The sequence below is a fragment of the Vipera berus genome (genome assembly GCF_964194415.1).
Source record: "Vipera berus genome assembly, chromosome: 2".
NCBI lineage: Eukaryota > Metazoa > Chordata > Lepidosauria > Squamata > Viperidae > Vipera > Vipera berus.
Window position 1 is genome coordinate 10,563,833 of NC_138203.1, and position 17,611 is coordinate 10,581,443.

The 17,611-nt window shown below is 46.8% G+C and overlaps 1 protein-coding gene across 4 annotated transcripts in view; it reads left to right on the forward strand.

Annotated features, from left to right (window-relative positions):
* IL11RA (interleukin 11 receptor subunit alpha) overlaps positions 1 to 17,611 on the forward strand; it is a 105,571-nt gene that overhangs the window by 44,785 nt on the left and 43,175 nt on the right. For all 4 annotated transcript variants that reach the window (XM_081319283.1, XM_081319287.1, XM_081319285.1 and 1 more), the window contains exon 2: positions 9,648 to 9,758. In XM_081319283.1, coding sequence (XP_081175409.1) covers positions 9,756 to 9,758 — 3 coding nt within the window. In that variant the 5' untranslated portion in view covers positions 9,648 to 9,755. The remainder of the gene's footprint in view (positions 1 to 9,647; positions 9,759 to 17,611) is intronic.

Below are 17,611 nucleotides of genomic sequence, written 5' to 3' on the forward strand. Positions count from 1 at the left end.
CTTTAAGATGGAAGGACTTCAGTTCCCAGAATTCCTCAGCTAGCATGCTTTAAGGTGGGTGGACTTCAGCTCCCAGAATTCCTTAGCCGGACTGCTTTAAGGTGGGAAGACTTTGGTTCCCAGAATGCCCAGCCAGCATGCTTTAATATGATTGGACTTGAATGGGTGCTGGAAGAGCTGCAGTGAGCATGGAAGGTCACTCAGACATGCTTGGTTTGCTGGAACCCAATGCCAGGGCAGGAGGGGGGTGGGGCTCAGAAGACCTTCCCACTCCCCATGGTTTCATTTCCGGTATTTTGCTCCTGCTTTTCCCCCTGCCCAAAGAAAAACAACCTTGGGGCTTTATGGTGCCCCCTCTGCTTCTCCTCTATCCATGGGCCTCTGACCAGCCGGGCTGTTCAAGACAAAGTGGAGGGGGTCTTATCTTCCCGTCAGAAAGGGGGCATGGGGTGTGACAGACCCACAATGGGCAGCTGTCCTTCCTGGTTCCGTTGGTTGAGGAAGGATATTCTGAGGGGGGGTGGGGTGCAGTCTGAACACAGAATGACAAAGTTGGAAGGGACCCTGGAGGTCTTCTAGTCCAGACATGTCAAACACAAGGCCCGGGGGCCGGATCTGGCCTACGAAGTGGTTTCATGCGGCCCGCGAAGCCATCCTGGAAACAGTGAGGGAACTGTTGTGATTCAGGGTCAGCCTGTGGGTTCGGCAGTTGGGTCGGACGACTCAGAGGAGGAGGAGGGGGGTGTTGAAGAGCTTGCTGATGATGGCCTTGAGGCTCCGCAGAGCCCTCAGCCAGGCCCCTCCCACCTGGTCACGACGGAGACCCAGCTGTGTGAGCCTGACAGTGTGGATGAAGATGACCCACAGCTGGCCCTGTTCAAGGACGCCCGACGCAGGAGGCAGTCAATCAGGAGTAAACAGAGGAAGGCAATGGGGCACCTCGGAAGGAGGAAGAGAGAAGCCACGCCTTGAACTGTTTAAAAGGGGAATGTGTGGGAGGGCTGGTTTGCTGAAGGCAACCGCTTGAATAGTCCTGTTTCATGGCTCCTGTTTCATGGTTGGTGTCTGTTTTATGTTAATAAATTTGGCAGGCTTTATTCCAGCCTCTTGCCGTTTGTAAAGGGGTTGTCCCTGCTTTTGCTGCAGGGCCGGTAGCAGGCTGGTACAGAACAGGAACGGGCCCCACTGCCTTGGCCCTGGCCCAGAGACCTTCCTTCTGCCAAAGACCCTCAGATCTGTCCCACTCCTGCCCAGGCCCCCATAGGCACCCTTGATGCGAACGATGTAGAGCTGGCCACGCCCACCCAGTAGGCCATATGCACTCTAGCCACGCCCACCCAGTAGGCCACGCCCACCCTGGCCATACCCACCCGGCCCCCTGAGGGCAACCGCAGTGCTGATGCGGCCCTCAATGAAATTGAGTTTGACACCCCTGTTCTAGTCCAACCCTGTGCTCAAGCAGGAAACCTGTATCATTCCAGACAAATGGCTGTCCAATCTTTTCTTCAAAACCTCCCGGGATGGGGCATCCACAGCATCTGAAGACAAACTGACCTATTGGTTAATTAACAGAATAACCGTGTTGGGAGGGACCTTGGAAGTCCAACACTCTGTCCAAGCAGAAGACCCTCTATCATTCTGGACAAATGGCTATGCAGTCTCTTCTTGAAAACCTCCACCTCTACCTATCCCAAGGAACCTCAGCCGAGGGCGGCGGCGATTCGGGAGGAGCAAAAGGCAGCCCTTCACAGCTCTTGGCCTCCCCAGGGAAAAGGGGTCCGATTTCCTCCTCCCCCCCCAGGCCACTAAGGGGGCCAGGAGATGCCAGCCCCAGTCCTCTAAGCTGGCTTCCCTTCCTGTTGCGTAAGGGAGAGGCCGGGTCTGTCCCCAAACAGCTTCCTTCCTCTTCTGCTAAATCTCCCTACCCACCCTGACACACACACACACACACACACACACACACACATAAACACCGCAACACACCCCTGCCATGCCCGGATCACAGTTCCCAGCCTCCCCAGCCCGCTTCTTGGGAACTCTTGAGAATTGCAACTTACTCACCAGGGCCTCGGGAAGAAAAGATTTATGTCCTGCCCTGATTATCCTGCGCAAGTTCCCGATTATATGGAAGTCTGCCATTTTCTTCCAGCGAAGAACTTGGTGACCGAAGGAAATTCTGGCTTCTGCTGAATCCAGAAGGACTTCCTTTTCCTAACAGTTCTAGGTCAGCATTCTGAGCATTGGCCGGGGGGTGGGGGTGGGAGGGGGGTCTGAGGGGAGGGCGTGATGGAGTTTCTCAGCCAGGAACCAGAAGACCCCCCACACACACACACACCCATGGGTGTTGGGCCAAGCAGGGGTCCCACTCAGGCAGCGGTTGGGAGGCTGTATTTGCCCATCTTCAGAGTAACAGAGTTGGAAGGGACCTTGGAGGTCTTCTAGTCCAACCCCCCGCTCGAGCAGGAGAACCTAGACCAGGGGTCTTCAAACTTGGCCCTTTTATGACTTGTGGACTTCAACTCCCAGAATTCCTCAGCCAGCAAAGCTGGCTGAGGAATTCTGGGAGTTGAAGTCCACAAGTCATAAAAGGGCCAAGCTTGAAGACCCCTGACCTAGACCTGTGGTGGCGAACCTATGGCAAAGGTGCCACAGGTGCCACGCAGAGTCTTCTCTGTGGGGCACGTCGCCCCCGTCCTAGGCCTTCAGCTGAGTTTTATAAAACCTTTTCGCTTTAGGCCTCCGCCATGTGGAAAAAAAAAAGGTTCAATAGATCAATTTCAACTTCTCGCGGGGGAAAACAAAAAGATCTCGCAAAGTTAGAATTGATTGAAGTTTTTAGCCCCACCCAGTCTGCCGTTACCACCGCAGCCACGCCCTTGCAATGCACCATGCCCATACAATTGGCCACACCCACCCAATGGGCCACGCCCACCCAATGGGCCACACCTACCCGGCACCCGACCATACATAAGTGGGTTTTGGGTTGCAGTTTGGGCACTCGGTCTCTAAATGGTTCGCCATCACTGACCTAGACCCATTTCAAATGGTTGCCCAATCTCTTCTTTAAAACTCTCCCTGGATGGAGCACCCACAACTTCTGGAGGCCAGTCGTTCCACTGCTTAATTGTCCTCACTGTTGGGAAGGTCCAGCAGCTTGGTTTCTTCCTCTTGAGCATTCCTATCTGCACAAACAGAACTGGCTAGGAGCAATGAAGGCGGTGCAACCTTTGCAAGGGTCTTTGGCTGGGGGTGGGGGGTCACGGGGGTGGGGGCTGAGCAGAGCAGCCAGCCAAGCCTGAACTGTGGGGACCAGCAAAGGAGGAGGGGAGGACCCGGCTTTGCCTTTTGCTGCTGACTTTTGCAAAGCCTGTGCCAGCCTCAGTTGGGCCTCTCTCTCCAGAATTAGAACCCACAGCTGGGCAGGGAGGGTCCGATGGGCAAAACTTTGGGGGGAGGGGGAAGGCACTGCTCCTGTGTGAGCATTGGGGTGGGGCACGGGGTGGAATTGAGGGACAAGGCCTGGAGATTTGGAGAAGCACTGGAAGTTTTTTTCTTGGCTAGAGAAACAAAAAAGAATGAAGTTACACACAACAACAACAACAACAATCCACACACACACACACACACACCCTGCCCCTGGTTTCCAGAAAGTTTGTAGAGGCTGGGCTGTGTCATGGAACCCTTCAGGCAGGGCTGAGCTCACGTTTCTTTGGGTTTTACTGTTTAGATTCTCTACGGCTTGCATTGTAACGGAAGACGTTTTCGTTTTCATTTGATTTTGCAATGAGCAATATTGCGTTGATTGCGTTTATTTTCTTTTAGATCTGTTTTACCCGAGTAATGGATTTGGGGAAATGTACCCTACTCAGAATCGGACCGATTGGAAGCCCTGTAAATAAATAAAAGGAACAGTTCAGAATGTATGCTGCAGTTTTGCAATATTTCCATCCTAAAATTGATTTTTCACCAACTCTTTGGTATTTCATTTTTTTTCCTTAAATGTAATTTTTTCCTTAATTTTATGTATTATTTATTTGTTGGTTTTTGAAGTTTGTTTAAATTTGTAAGCTGCCCAACTCGATTACAACTTTGGCTGAGGTACTATATACAAACTTTAAAATAAAACTATACAGTAGTTGTGATTGGCAAGGGAAGCATCCTGCCACAACATCCTTGGAGGGGTTATCAACATTTTCAGCTAACAAATCAAAGAAAGAAGTTTCTGGGAGGTGTTTGGCTGTAGGGCAGAGTTTCTCAACCGTGGCTCCTTTAAGATGAGTGGACTTCAACTCCCAGAATTCCCCAGCCAGGCTGCTGCCTGGGGAATCCTGGGAGTTGAAGTCCATCCTCCTTAAAACTGCCAGGGTTGAGGAACTCTTTGGATCTCTGTCTTCCCGTGTCCAGCAGCAGGCGAACTTTGAAGTGCAGGAAGCCATGAAGCTGGGCTGATTTAAAAAGAGCTGGGATCTTGGGTTTTGCAGATTAATAGGTTTGTTGTTACAGAAATGGCTAGTTTATGTTGTTGTTGTTAGTTGCGAAGTCGTGTCTGACCCATCGCGACCCTATGGACAATGTTCCTCCAGGCCTTCCTGTCCTCTACCATCTTCTGGAGTCCATTTAAGCTCACGCCTACTGCTTCAGTGACTCCATCCAGCCACCTCATTCTCTGTCGTCCCCTTCTTCTCTTGCCCTCAATCTTTCCCAGCATTAGGCTCTTCTCCAGTGAGTCCTTCCTTCTCATTAGGTGGCCAAAGGATTTGAGTTTTAGCTTCAGGATCTGGCCTTCTAAAGAGCAGTCAGGGTGGATCTCCTCTAGGACTGACCGGTTTGATCGCCTTGCAGTCCAAGGGACTCGCAGGAGTCTTCTCCAGCACCATAGTTCAAAGGGCTCAATTCTTTGGCGCTCAGCCTTTCTTATGGTCCAACTTTCACTGCCATACATTGCAACTGGGAAGACCATAGCCTTGACTATACGCACTTTTGTTGACAGGGTGATGTCTCTGCTTTTCAGTGTGCTGTCTAGATTTGCCATGGCTTTCCTCCCCAGGAGCAAGCGTCTTTTAATTTCTTGGCTACAGTCCCCGTCTGCAGTGATCTTGGAGCCCAGGAAAATAAAATCTGTCACTAGTTTATATTATTATGTAAAAATACAATGTTGAGGGTTGATACTATTATCTTATTCTACTGCCCCAAAAGGAGTTGTCAGTCAAAGGCTTTTCCTCCCTTACTTTTCCATTATCAATCACAATAGAGCTGGAAGGGATCTTGGAGGTCTTCTAGTCCCACCCCTTGCTCAAACAGGAGACCCTGGCCTATATCCTTTCAGACAAGTGGCTGTCCAGTCTCTTTCTGAAAACCTCCAGTGATGGAGCATCCACAACTTCTGGAGGCAAAGCTGTTCCACTGGTTGATTGTGCACATTGTTAGGAAGTTTCTCCTTAATTCCAGGTTGCTTCTCTCCTTGATTAGTTTCCAACCATTGTTTCCTGTCTGCCTTCAGGGGGGGACTTTGGAAAACAAATCGACCCCCTCCTCCTTATGGCAGCCTCTCAAATACTGTAATCCTGCTATCATGTCCCCCCTAATCTTTCTTTTCTCCAGACTGGCCATACCTAAGTCCTGCAACCGTTCTTCATATGTTTTTGTCTCCAGACCTTTAATCGTCTTAGTTGCTCTTCTCTGCACTTTTTCCAAAGTCTCAACATCTTTTTTTTGTAATGTGACCACAGCTGGATGCAGGATTCCAGAGGTGGCCTTACTAAGGCTTTAACAAGTGGTACTAATACTTCACGTGATCTTTTTTTTTAATTGAAAAGTTTTACAGTACATTTTTGAATACAAAACCCCTCCCCTCCCCCTCCCCTCTCCCCAAACCTCCCCAACTCTCCCCTCCCCTCCCCCCCTCCCCGACTTCCCAGAGCTAAATACAGGGTATAAAAATACAAACAAACATAATCTAAAATATGCAAACAACAATAAAATATTAAATTCTATCGCTCTTTAACTCTTAATGAAATAACTACAAGCTAGTTATACATCATATAAATCCACTACTTATTCAAATGCTAAGTGAAACTTTTTAGTCCCATATTTATTCTGAATATAATCAATCCATCTCCTCCATTCCACAATGTATCTCTGTTGCGATTGGTCTTTCAAATACGCTGAAATCTTTGCCATTTCCGCCAGGTTGGAAACTTTTAAAGTCCATTCTTCTATAGTCGGCAGTTCTTCCTTCTTCCAATATTGCGCTACTAAAAGTCTCGCTGCCGTAATTAAATTCAACATCAACTTACTGTCCACAACAGTAGTATCTGTGATAATGCCCAGTAAAAACAATTGCAGACAGAACTTTATCCTTTTCTTGAATATTTTTTGCATATTCCACCAAATTTTAATCCAAAAAGCTTTAACCCTTTTACAAGTCCACCATATATGAAAATACGTTGCATCTTCACCACCACACCTCCAACATTTAGGCTGGCAGTTCGGATACATACTTGCTAATTTTTTAGGATCTAAGTGCCACCTATAGAACATTTTATAAAAATTCTCTCTTAAGTTTTGAGCTTGCGTAAATTTTACATTTCTCACCCAAATCTTTTCCCAAGTATCCATTGTAATAACTTCTTGAAAATTCTGAGCCCACTTTATCATACAGTCTTTAACAAGTTCTGTCTCTGAATCAATTTCTATCAATGCAAGATATATCCTTTTAATATGTGCTTGACCTTGATCTCTAATTTGCTTTACCAGATTTTCATCAGTCATTGAAAAACCAATTTTCTGGTCTTCTTTCCACCTGGCCTGTAATTGCCCATACTGAAACCAAGTTTGTACAATCTTTTCTTCTCTTAAGATATTATACGGCTTCAAATACCATACATTCCTTTCCAAACTTAAAATTTCCTTATATGTAGTCACATCATGTTTAAACCCAACACTTATATTTTCTATTGCGTGTTTTGGTATTGCCCATATAGGTATCTTATAATTTAACTTAAGTCTATACTTTTTCCAAACTCGCAACAGAGCATGCCTTAAAATATCGCGTGATCTTGATTCTATGCTTCTGTTTATGCAACCAAGGATTGCATTAGCTTTTTTGGCTGCTGCCGCACACAGCTGACTCATGTTTAAGTGACTCCAAGGTCTCTCTCGCAGTTGACTGTTTTTCAGCCAGGTTTCGCCTAATCTATACTTCTACCTTTGGTTTTTCCTTCCCAGGCGTAAAACCTTGCTTTTCTCCACATTAAATATCATTTGGCTGGATAGGGCCCATTGTTCAAGTCTGTCAAGACCTTTTTGCATTCTGAGCTTGTCTTCTGGGGTGTTGGCTATTCCTGCCAGCTTAGTGTCATCTGCAAATTTGATGAGTTCCCCTTTTATTCCCTCATTTAAGTCATTTAGCAAGCTATAGAAGAGTATATTTTCTTCTGTGGTTTTTTTTTTGTATTTTATATTGTATCTGGATAAACTAATAAAAATTTTGAATTGCGAAGAGTGAAAATAAAAAAAAGAGCTGGCATCAGCCAAGGGGATCCACTGTATCTCAGGAACACAGCTGCTCCGATCATTGCTGCGGTCTTCCCAAACAAGGAGGAGCAGTGCCTGGGCTCTGCTGGGCCCTTATGGCAGGGCTCTGCAGACTTGGCGACTTTACGACTTGCGGACATCAACTCCCAGCATTCCTCAGCCAGCACTTCAATTCCCAGAATTCATGCTGGCTGGGAAAATTCTGGCAGCTGAAGTCCAGATGTCTGAAAAGTTGCTAAGGTTGGAGAGCCCTGCCTTACGGGATTGGTGCCCTTGGAGAAAGGTGACAGCTGATGGAGAAGCAGAGATGCTGCTTTGGCTGTATGCCCAAGCCAGCCACAGAAGAGGCTGCCAACTCTTCCTTGAACTCAGACGGGCTCCTCTTCCCAACCGCTTGTGGGTCAAGGGCTGGGAAGCCTCCCAGAGGACAATGCAAAGAAAGGGAGGATTGCGGAACAAGGAGGGAGGGAAAGGAGGATGGTCAGATCTGGCTGTGGAAAGGCCAGTGAGATCCAGGAGGTTCTTGGGGGCTGGAGGCGCCCTTCCCGGTCCATGTTCCCAGATAAACATGGCCACATTGCCAAGCGTTTACGGGTAGAGAGTGGGATCATGTGGACGTTAATGTGTGGGTATTTCTTTCTGGAGAATCCAATCTGAGTCGGTCACAGGGAGCAAAGGTTTGTTCTTCCACGCTTCTTGGCTCGTGTTGGAGTCCATCCTCAGAGAACTTTTCTCTCTCCAGAATGTGTGCACTGGGTTGTTCTACGCCAGGGGTAGGCAACCTTGGCTCTTTTATGACTCATGGACTTCAACTCCCAGAATTCAGGAATTCTGGGAGTTGAAGTCCACAAGTCATAAAAGAGCCAAGGTTGACTACCCCTGTTCTACGCAATGTATTTATATGGCTATATGGTTTATGTGGTTACAAGGAAACAATAATTAACGACTTAACAGCCAGGGACCTCCAAGGTCCCTTCCAACTTTATTATTATTATTATTATTATTATTATTATTATTATTACTATTATTATTATTATTATTATTATTATCATCATCATCATCATCATCATCCTAATTAACCAGTAAAAGCTATATACAACCAGGAACCACTAAGAAGAGGTGGGGAGGGAGGGAGGGTGTCAGCCTATTCTCCAAGGCAGGACAAGAAGCAAGGGATGGAAAAGTAATCAAGGAGAGAAAAAAACCTAGAAGTCAGGAGAAATTTCCTAATGGTGAGAATAATTAATCAGCGGAACAGTTTGTTTCCAGAAGTTGTGGGTGCTCCATCACTGGAGGTTTTAAGAAGAGATCAGATAGCCACTTGTCTGAAATTGTATAGGGCAGAGGCCACCGACCTTTTAGGCACCAGGGACCGGTTCTGTGGGGAGGGGTTTTTCTGCGGATCGGAAGGGGCGTGGTTTCTTGTGTTGCCTGCATCCCATGGATGGGCTTCGCTTTTTTGTGCAGACCGGATGCTGGCATGCTGCGGCCCGGTGCTTGTCCACCAACTGGAGGTTGGGGACCTTTGTATAGAGTTTCCTGCCTGAGCAGGGGTTTAGACTAGAAAACCTCAAAGGTCCCTCCCAACTCTGTTATTCTATTCTATTCTATTCTATTCTATTCTATTCTATTCTATTCTATTCTATTCTATTCTATTCTATTCTATTCTATTCCATTCCATTCCATTCCATTCCATTCCATTCCATTCCATTCCATATATTCTATTCTATTCTATTCTATTCTATTCTATTCTATTCTATTCTATTCTATTCTATTCTATTCTATTCTATTCTATTCTATTCTATTCTATTCTATTCTATTCTACTCTATTCCATATTTTCTATTCTGTTCTGTTCTGTTCTTTCTGTTCTTTCTGTTCTACTCTACTCTCATCCTGTATTCCATTCCATTCCATTCAACATACAACACAAAGAACAGCCCAGGGCACACATTCTGGAAAGAAAGAAGTTCCTTGGGGATGGACTCCAGAACAAGTCTGAAAGCCTGGAAAAATAAAACTTTGGTTCTTGTTACCAACCCAGATTGGATCCTGCAACATTATCCTGGGACACATATTTTTATCTTCATTTGCTACTTTTCTGTCTCTCCAGATACTTTGGTTCTACAACCATCAGAATTTGCACCCAGGATGATGGTTCTTTGCAGAGGTTCACTGTTCCGGCCATCGTAATGAAAATGTAGCAAGAAGGGATCTTGTGATGGTGAGTCATCCATGAATCTGGTTCTAAGATTCTTCAAGCTGAATTAAACTGTGTCTCCTCCAGAGAAGACCAAAAAGTTGACCTGGGCTGAGGCGCCTTTTCACACTTATGTTCTTCTGGAAGATGGATTGCTCTTAACCTTGTTAGAAACATCTCAGCATTGTCACAAGAGGCCATATAGATCCAAATTGTGTATCACTTGACATGAATCTACTTAATAAGAATGTTTAATTTGGGCTACCTTGCGATACGTAATACAGTCATATTTAATAAACCTGGGTATTAGGTCATATCTCATGTTATGCTTGCTTAAACCAGGGGCCTCCAAACTTGACAACTTGGAAGACTTGAGGACGTCAACTCCTAGAATTCCTCAACCAGCATGGCTGGCTGAGGAATTCTGGGAGTTGAAGTCCACAACGTTCAAAGTTGCCAAGTTTGGGAGGCCCTGCTCTAGTTGGCTGAGGAATTCTGGGAACTGAAGTCCACAAAGTTACAAAGTTTGGAGTCTCCTGGGTTAGATAATTCAGGCAATTCGCTTTTGCCATAGATGAGCTTCACAATCTGGACTTTGTTGCTGTGGGCTAACTTCCCTTCTGGCCAGGCGGTCCATTTCAAGGAACCCCTTAATGAAAGAAGCTGACATGCAGAACCTTTATGTGGTTGACATCACAATGTCTTTCTGCCAAATTGAAGGCATGCTTGCGATGTGTGTGGAGCTCTTCAGCGTTTCAAAAGAAGAAAACATGAATATTTATTTACTTCCTCCAAATTTATATAACCATCCATCTCTTCTGTGAGACTCTGGGTGGCTCTTGAATTAAAATAAGAAAAAAGAAATTGTAGAAATAAAAACAATTAAAAAGCTGAAATAATTAAAGCCAATTTTACCAGAAACATAAAACAGAGGACAGGGCCAACCAACAAACAGCTTATGGACAATGTATTCATTTTGCAGGTTTCACACTCCCCCACAGGGTCCCCAAACCTGATGCTTTGGGGCCTAACCTAAAAGAAGATGAAGTTCCAAAGGTGGTGGGGGGAGGGGGTGTATGTGCCATGGCAAAAAAAGGGACCCATAACACGCCCCTCTGATACAATGGTAGAAGAAATACCCTCAAATAACCATGTAAGCCTTTATAGGTAATAATCAATAGCTTGAATTGAACCCAGAAGCAAACTGACAATGAATATGATATGGCGAGGCTTGGCTTTAAGTGTGAAGGGTGAGTCTCATGCATCTTAAGATATAATAATAATAATAATAATAATAATAATAATAATAATAATAATAATAATAATATATTATTATTATTAATAATAATAATAATAATAATAATAATAATAATAATAATAAGAAGAAGAAGAAGAAGAAGAAGAAGAAGAAGAAGAAGAAGAAGAAGAAGAAGAAGAAGAAGAGTAATAATGTTGGAAGGGACCTTGGAGGTCATCTAGTCCAACCCCCTGCTCAGGCAGGAAACCCTACACCATTTCAGGCAAATGGCTGATAGCGTGGCAGCCAGTGGCACAGGATGTACTGGGAGAATGAAAGGAACAAAGGATTCAAATAAATATCCTAGAAACTCATGTTTCCCCGTAGCGGAAAAAAATGATGCTGAAGTGAGACAATTCAGCAAGACAAGATCCAAAATATACCTCCGAACCAACCACGAAGTATTTACCGAAAAGAAGGAAAAAGGCTTTGGAGCGGCCTTTACCGTCCGTAGACATGAAAGTATGGGAGGAGATCTCAATTGTGCAAAAAGAGCTAAGAATATTTTTTGAGTTAAAAGAATTCTGTAAGGAAGAGTAGGAGAAGAAAAAATCCGCTAGTATGAATAAAAGACTGTTTAGCTGGCTATAGGACATATGCAAAGCTCTTATTTCTGCAAAAGACAGAAAGTAGGGATCCCAATGTCTACACCTGCCATGTTCCCAGTTTTCAGATTCCGAATCTGTAAACAACCGCACACCAGTATGCATTCACACATGCAGAAAGACACCCTGGGCAACTTTTTTACCATGCAGACACGGTATCCACTTGTTCATTTAGGGATTCATTGATAGAGAGGTGCCTATATGTTTGGATGCACCACATCACCCCCAAAAGCTGCCGTGGGGAGAAGCAGAGAACACATGGATCCTTGAGATCCTCTTTTCCCAAGACGCTGTCTGCTTTGGCAGCGGACCCTGGATCAGCTTCAAGTTTCCAAAATCAGAAGCAGGCTTCCATCAGCTCCCACTGTTTCCCCTTCCCAAGCCCCTCGCCTTTCCTGCCCCCATCATCTGGCACTTCAGGAGCCAGCCCCCCCCCAGGCCTGTCTGAGACAAGCTTCCCCTTTATTCTTCCCTCTTCCCCCCCCTCCCTCTCCCCCCCCCTGGGGTCCTGGGCTTTGCATCCTCCTTCCCTGGCCCGGCACCTTCAGCATCTGGGTTTGATTAAATAAACATGGGCACCGTTCGATCCAGCAGAAGTTATTTTCTTCCATTGGCTTCGGAAGGTGTGTTTTCATAGCAGCTTGAATTGAGGGGGACGTGAGCCCGGCCAAGCGAAACGCACCTGAGGGAGTCTTGTCTTACGCTTACCCAAAGATGGCCCCTTGCATTTGGGGCAGTGGGCTGGGAGGGAAGGCTGGGTCTTTGGCTCTGGGTTCTGCTGACAGGGGAGGGAGGCCTGCCAGCTGCCAGCTGTACCCCAGCGAAGGCTGTTCAGTGCTGCAGCCGGATGCTCAGCGGGAGCAGCACGGAGCAGTCAGCCCTGCGGGGTGCAAACAGGGGCAGCACAGGAAAAGGGGGGTGGGCTTCAAATTATGGGTGTTTAGGGGAGAGGGGGTCAGCTTGTCCTCCCATAATGGCTGCCTCGGTTTTGCTATTTTTCCCAGCTTTTTCTCTCTATTTGTTGGAAGCCAAATTTTCAGACTGAAGTCTCACAACGCACAGGGAGGTGGGGTTGGGACCCTCTTTGATTCTGCTGAATGATGGCCCGGGTATCCTAGGATGAGGTCTGTTTGTTTTAAGGATTTTATTTCATGGTTGCTGTACAAGTCGTCCTTGAACGGCGACCGCAGTTGAGCAAAATAATTCCGTTGCTCAGTGAGACAGTTTTAAGCGAGCTTTGCGCCATTACGCCACCTCTCTTGCAAATCGCCGCAGTGGTTAAGTTAGTAATATGGTTGTTAAGCGAATCTGGCTTCCCTACTGTCAGAAGGTCGTAAAAGGGGATCACATGACCCCGGGACACTGCAACTGTCATAAATACCAACCAGTTGCCAAGGGTCTGAATTTTGATTTAGGTGACCCATGGGGATGCTGCAACGGTCCTCAGTGTGAAAAACGGTCATAAGTCATTTTTTTTCAAGTGCCGTTGTAACCTTCAACAGTCACTAAACGAACAGTATCTTGCTTTTATTTGGGCATTGTCAAGTTTCATTGAAGACGGGCAGCCGTATAAATGTTTGATATAAAATAGTAACAGCAGTAATGTGTTCAGCTTGTCTTGGCCAAGCAGATGGAGTTGCAATGCAGCTAGCTGGGAAATGGGAACCATACGTCTCTCAGCCTTACCCAAGTAAGTGGTGCTTGACTTACAACATTCGTTAAGTGAAGGTTTGAAGTGATTTACAACCGTTTTTGTGAACCACACACCTTCTTCCTTCGCCAGAGGCACAGAGTGGCTAATTTGGGGAGGGAGAAAAGAAGGTTGGTGATGCCAACGCAGGCTCCTTGCGAAGCACAGGACTGGCACCCCTTAAATTTAGCAACTGAAATGTATTAAAACCCCAGGGTGTTTCACAATGGAGCCCCATGGAGCTCTGGCTGTATTTTTGCCAAGTTAGAAACAAAAGGATTTTTTGGACATATCTCCATTTAATAAAGAACTCGCTAATAATTCTGCCTCTTTGTTGCTGGAGTCTCCTCTGCTGCTGCTGCTGCTGCTTCTACTAGCTCAGGGGTGTCAAACTCAATTTCATTGAGGGCCGCATCAGCATTGCGGTTGCCCTCAGGGGGCCGGGTGGGTATGGCCTGGGTGGGCGTGGCCTACTGGGTGGGCGTGGCTAGAGTGCATATGGCCTACTAGGTGGGCGTGGCCAGCTCTACATCGTTCGCATCAAGGGTGTGTATGGGGGCCCGGGCAGAAGTGGGACAGATCTGAGGGTCTCTGGCAGAAGGAGGGTCTCTGGGCCAGGGCCAAGGCAGTGGGGGCCGTTCCCTCACTGTTTACAGGAAGGCTTTGCGGGCCACATGAAACCACTTCGCGGGCCGGATCCGGCCCCCGGGCCTTGTGTTTGACATGTCTGTACTAGCTGATTTTCTCAACCGTGGCAACTTTTAAGATGTGTGGACTTCAACAGAGCCTTGGTGGAGCAGTGGGCTAATGCCTCCTTAAGTAACACCAGCTGCCTGCAATTAGTGCAGGTTCGCATCCCACCAGGCTCAAGGTTGACTCAGCCTTCCATCCTTCCGAGGTAGGTAAAATGAGGACCCAGATTGTTGGGGGCAATTAAGCTGACTTTGTAATAATGCCGCTTGGGGGGGGGTGTGAAAGCCCTAATAAGCAGGCATATACATAGAATGAAGGCTACTGCTAAGCTTGTGAGTCTTTGGAGAAGGGCAGGATATAAATGGAATTAAAATAAAAAAAATAAATAAAAACTCCCAGAGTGCCTGGCTGGGGAATTCTGGGAGTTGAAGTCCACATGTCTTAAAGTGGCCAAGGTAGAGAACCCCTGTCTAGAGCACAAACAGCCCCCTATTCCTGCTGAGATTTTCTTTCTGATCCGAGTTGCTGTGGTGATGGCAGATCTGGGGTATGGCTGGGGAGGGGTACGGCCTCTCTCCTCCTCGAAGTCTGGGAATGAAGAGGTGAAATGGCCCTGGCAATCCCTGAACCCGGTCCACTGCCCCACCTTTTCAGTCTGTTTTCCCTGCCAACGTTCTCTTGGAATGCCAAGGAAACCAAACGGGCCTTTTGTCTGCCAAGCCAGGTCTTTGCAGGCTGGCCAGGCGGCTGTTTTGTGCCGCTGGAATGCAGGACGGACTCCCGGGGCAGGGAAGCGATGCAAAAGAGCGGGATGCTGGGTTTGGAGCTTCGGCGTGGAAAAAAGGAGGACTGGTGCCAAGAGGGGGCCTGGGGTCTGAGGCCCAACTGGGTCTGTGTATCCTGCCAAGTGGCATCTATCCAGCTTTTCGGGCTCTGTAAGAAGAAGAAAGGCACCCCAATGGGACTTTTATCACTTCTTGGAATTGTCAAGAGCTTGGAGGTTCAAACCCTGCCCTATTTAAGAGGTATCTAAGGAGAGACCCTCCCAGTAGTGGGATTCGGCCAGTTCGCACCACTTCGGCAGAACCGGTAGCTAATTTTTTGTTGAACGGACTTCCGGAAGCGGCATCCACACAGAGAACCGGTTGTTCACATATTTGAATCCCACCACTGCACCCTCCCCCAAACTCAAGTCTACCCTTCTGCCCAAAGAGAGGGTCTCCTGCACGGAGCATCTAAAAGGGGAGGCAACAATGTTCGCCACCTTGAGCTATTTATAAAAATAAAGGCGGAACGTAAATCCGTAAATACACCTAGTCCTTGACTTACAACATTTCATTTAGTGACTGTTCAAAGATACAACAGCCCTGGAAAAATATGACTTAGCACGGTTGTTCACCCCTTACGGCCATTGCAGCAGCCCCACAGTCCGGTGATCAAACTTCAGACCCTTGGCAACTGACTCACACTTAGGACGTTTGCGGTATTCCGGGATCATGTGACTCCCCCTTTTGCAACTTTCTGGCAAGCAAAGTTGAGGGGGAAGCCAGGTTCACTTAACGACTGTGTTACTCACTTAACAACTGCAATCATTCACTTAACAACTGTGGCAAGAAAGGTCATAAAACAGGGCAAAACTCACTCAACAACTGTCTCACTTAGCAATGGAAATTTTCGGCTCAATTGTGACAGTCCTTGATTTACAATCATTTCTTTAACAACCACGTGAAGTTACACCGATGTGAAAAAAGTGACTTTTCCTCACGCTTAACAATCCTCACCACATCTCCATGGTGACGCGATCTGAATTTGGTGCTTGGCAACTGGCATTTGTGTATGATGGTCGCGGTGTCCCGGGCTCACGTGATCGCTGTTTGTGATCTCCCCACTAGTTTCCAACAAGCAGAGTTAAATGGAGGAAACTGGATTCACTCAACAACCTGATAATTCAGTTAACAACGGCAGTGATCCACTTAACAATCTTGACAAACGAGGTCCTCAGATCAGGCTGGTGTCACTCAACAACCTTGTTGCTTAACCGCAGAAATGCTGGTCCCAGTTGTGGCTGTAAGCTGAGGACAGTTGAGGCTCTTTAAGGGCCCTGAATGAGCTCAGGGGGTTCACACAGCTATTGGATTGTCCCAGACAGGACTGAGGAAGGGTGGGCAGGGCTGGCTTTGAAGTCCGGGCTAAATTTATTGCCTGCTATGTCTCCATAGCAGGATCTGAGCAGCTCCTTGAAGATTAAGGAGCCTGACCTTTGCAGGCTTCCTTGTAAAGATTACAGTAATCCAATTACGGCACCAGCAAAGCACATTTAACTCGCTCACAGGCTTGTCGTCCTGTTTTCCTGATCCACACAGGACACCGAGTCACGGCCAAGCAGGGAGAGCCAGCGTAATCCACTAAACCAGGGAAGGAAAATGAACCGCTACTAAACCAACCTCACATGTTGTGTGAATGCATCTGAGAGGGTTTTTCACTGACCTGGCTGACTGTGCTGTGTGAATGTAACTAGTGGGTGATAAACCCTTTAAATGCTATGCGGTCCAGATGCAATGAATACATATCTGTTAGCTACTTAATTGCATTTCGCAAAGTAAAAGAAATTACCGGAACCTGCAAGACAAGAAGCAACGGATGAAAACTTAACAAGGAGAGAAGCGATCTGGAACTAAGGAGGAATTTCCTGACAGTTAGAACAATTGATCGGTGGAAAGACTTGCCTTCGGACGTTGTGGGTGCTTCATCACCGGAGGTTTTTAAAAAGAGACTGGACAGCTATTTTTGTCTGAAATGGTCTCCTGCCTGAGCAGGGGGTTGGACTAGAAGACCTCCAAAGTCCCTTCCCACTGAATTATTCTGTTAATTAATCAGTGGGATGATTTGCCTTCAGAGGTTGTGGGTGCTTCATCACTGGAGGTTTTTAAGAAGGCGGGTGGTTAAGAAATATGAAGTATAAATAAGAATTTTAAAAAAAATATATCCTCCTGCAGCATGCCTGCTGGCTAGCTGAGTTTCTGCAGCACTTCAAAAACTGATCCAGGTGCCTGTTAGGCTGGGCTGGCGCCATCCATGCTTGCTGTAGAATTCACTTTCCACTCCCAAGAATATAGCCTCCCATCTCATTTCTTTATCTGGCATCTGCTGAAGGTCCCCGTCTTCTGCTGCATGGCAGGGCGTAGAGATTCTAAGCAAGCGCGTGGAGCTTTTGATGCTTACTACTCGGAGGAAATGCAGGAATGAGCAGAGCTTTTTTTGCACAGCAATTGTGCCAGTCTGGTGCCAACATCGCTCAGGCGGCTTGTGGCAACTGGGTATCTGGGCTGTTTTTCTGCCTGGCTTTGTTGTGCCAGCGGCCCCAAATGCAGAACTTTAATTTGGGATTTTGCAATAGTCACCCTGGGTTGGAGTATCAGTGGAGGGATTCAAATATGTGAACAACCGGGTCTCTGTGTGAATGCCACTTCCAGAAGTCCATTCTGGGCCTGGGCAACAAAAAATTAGCTACCGGTTCTGCCGAAGTGGTGCGAACCGGCTGAATCCCACCAGTGATTTTACTACTTCCCAGAAACGTATGGACTTTGTCCTG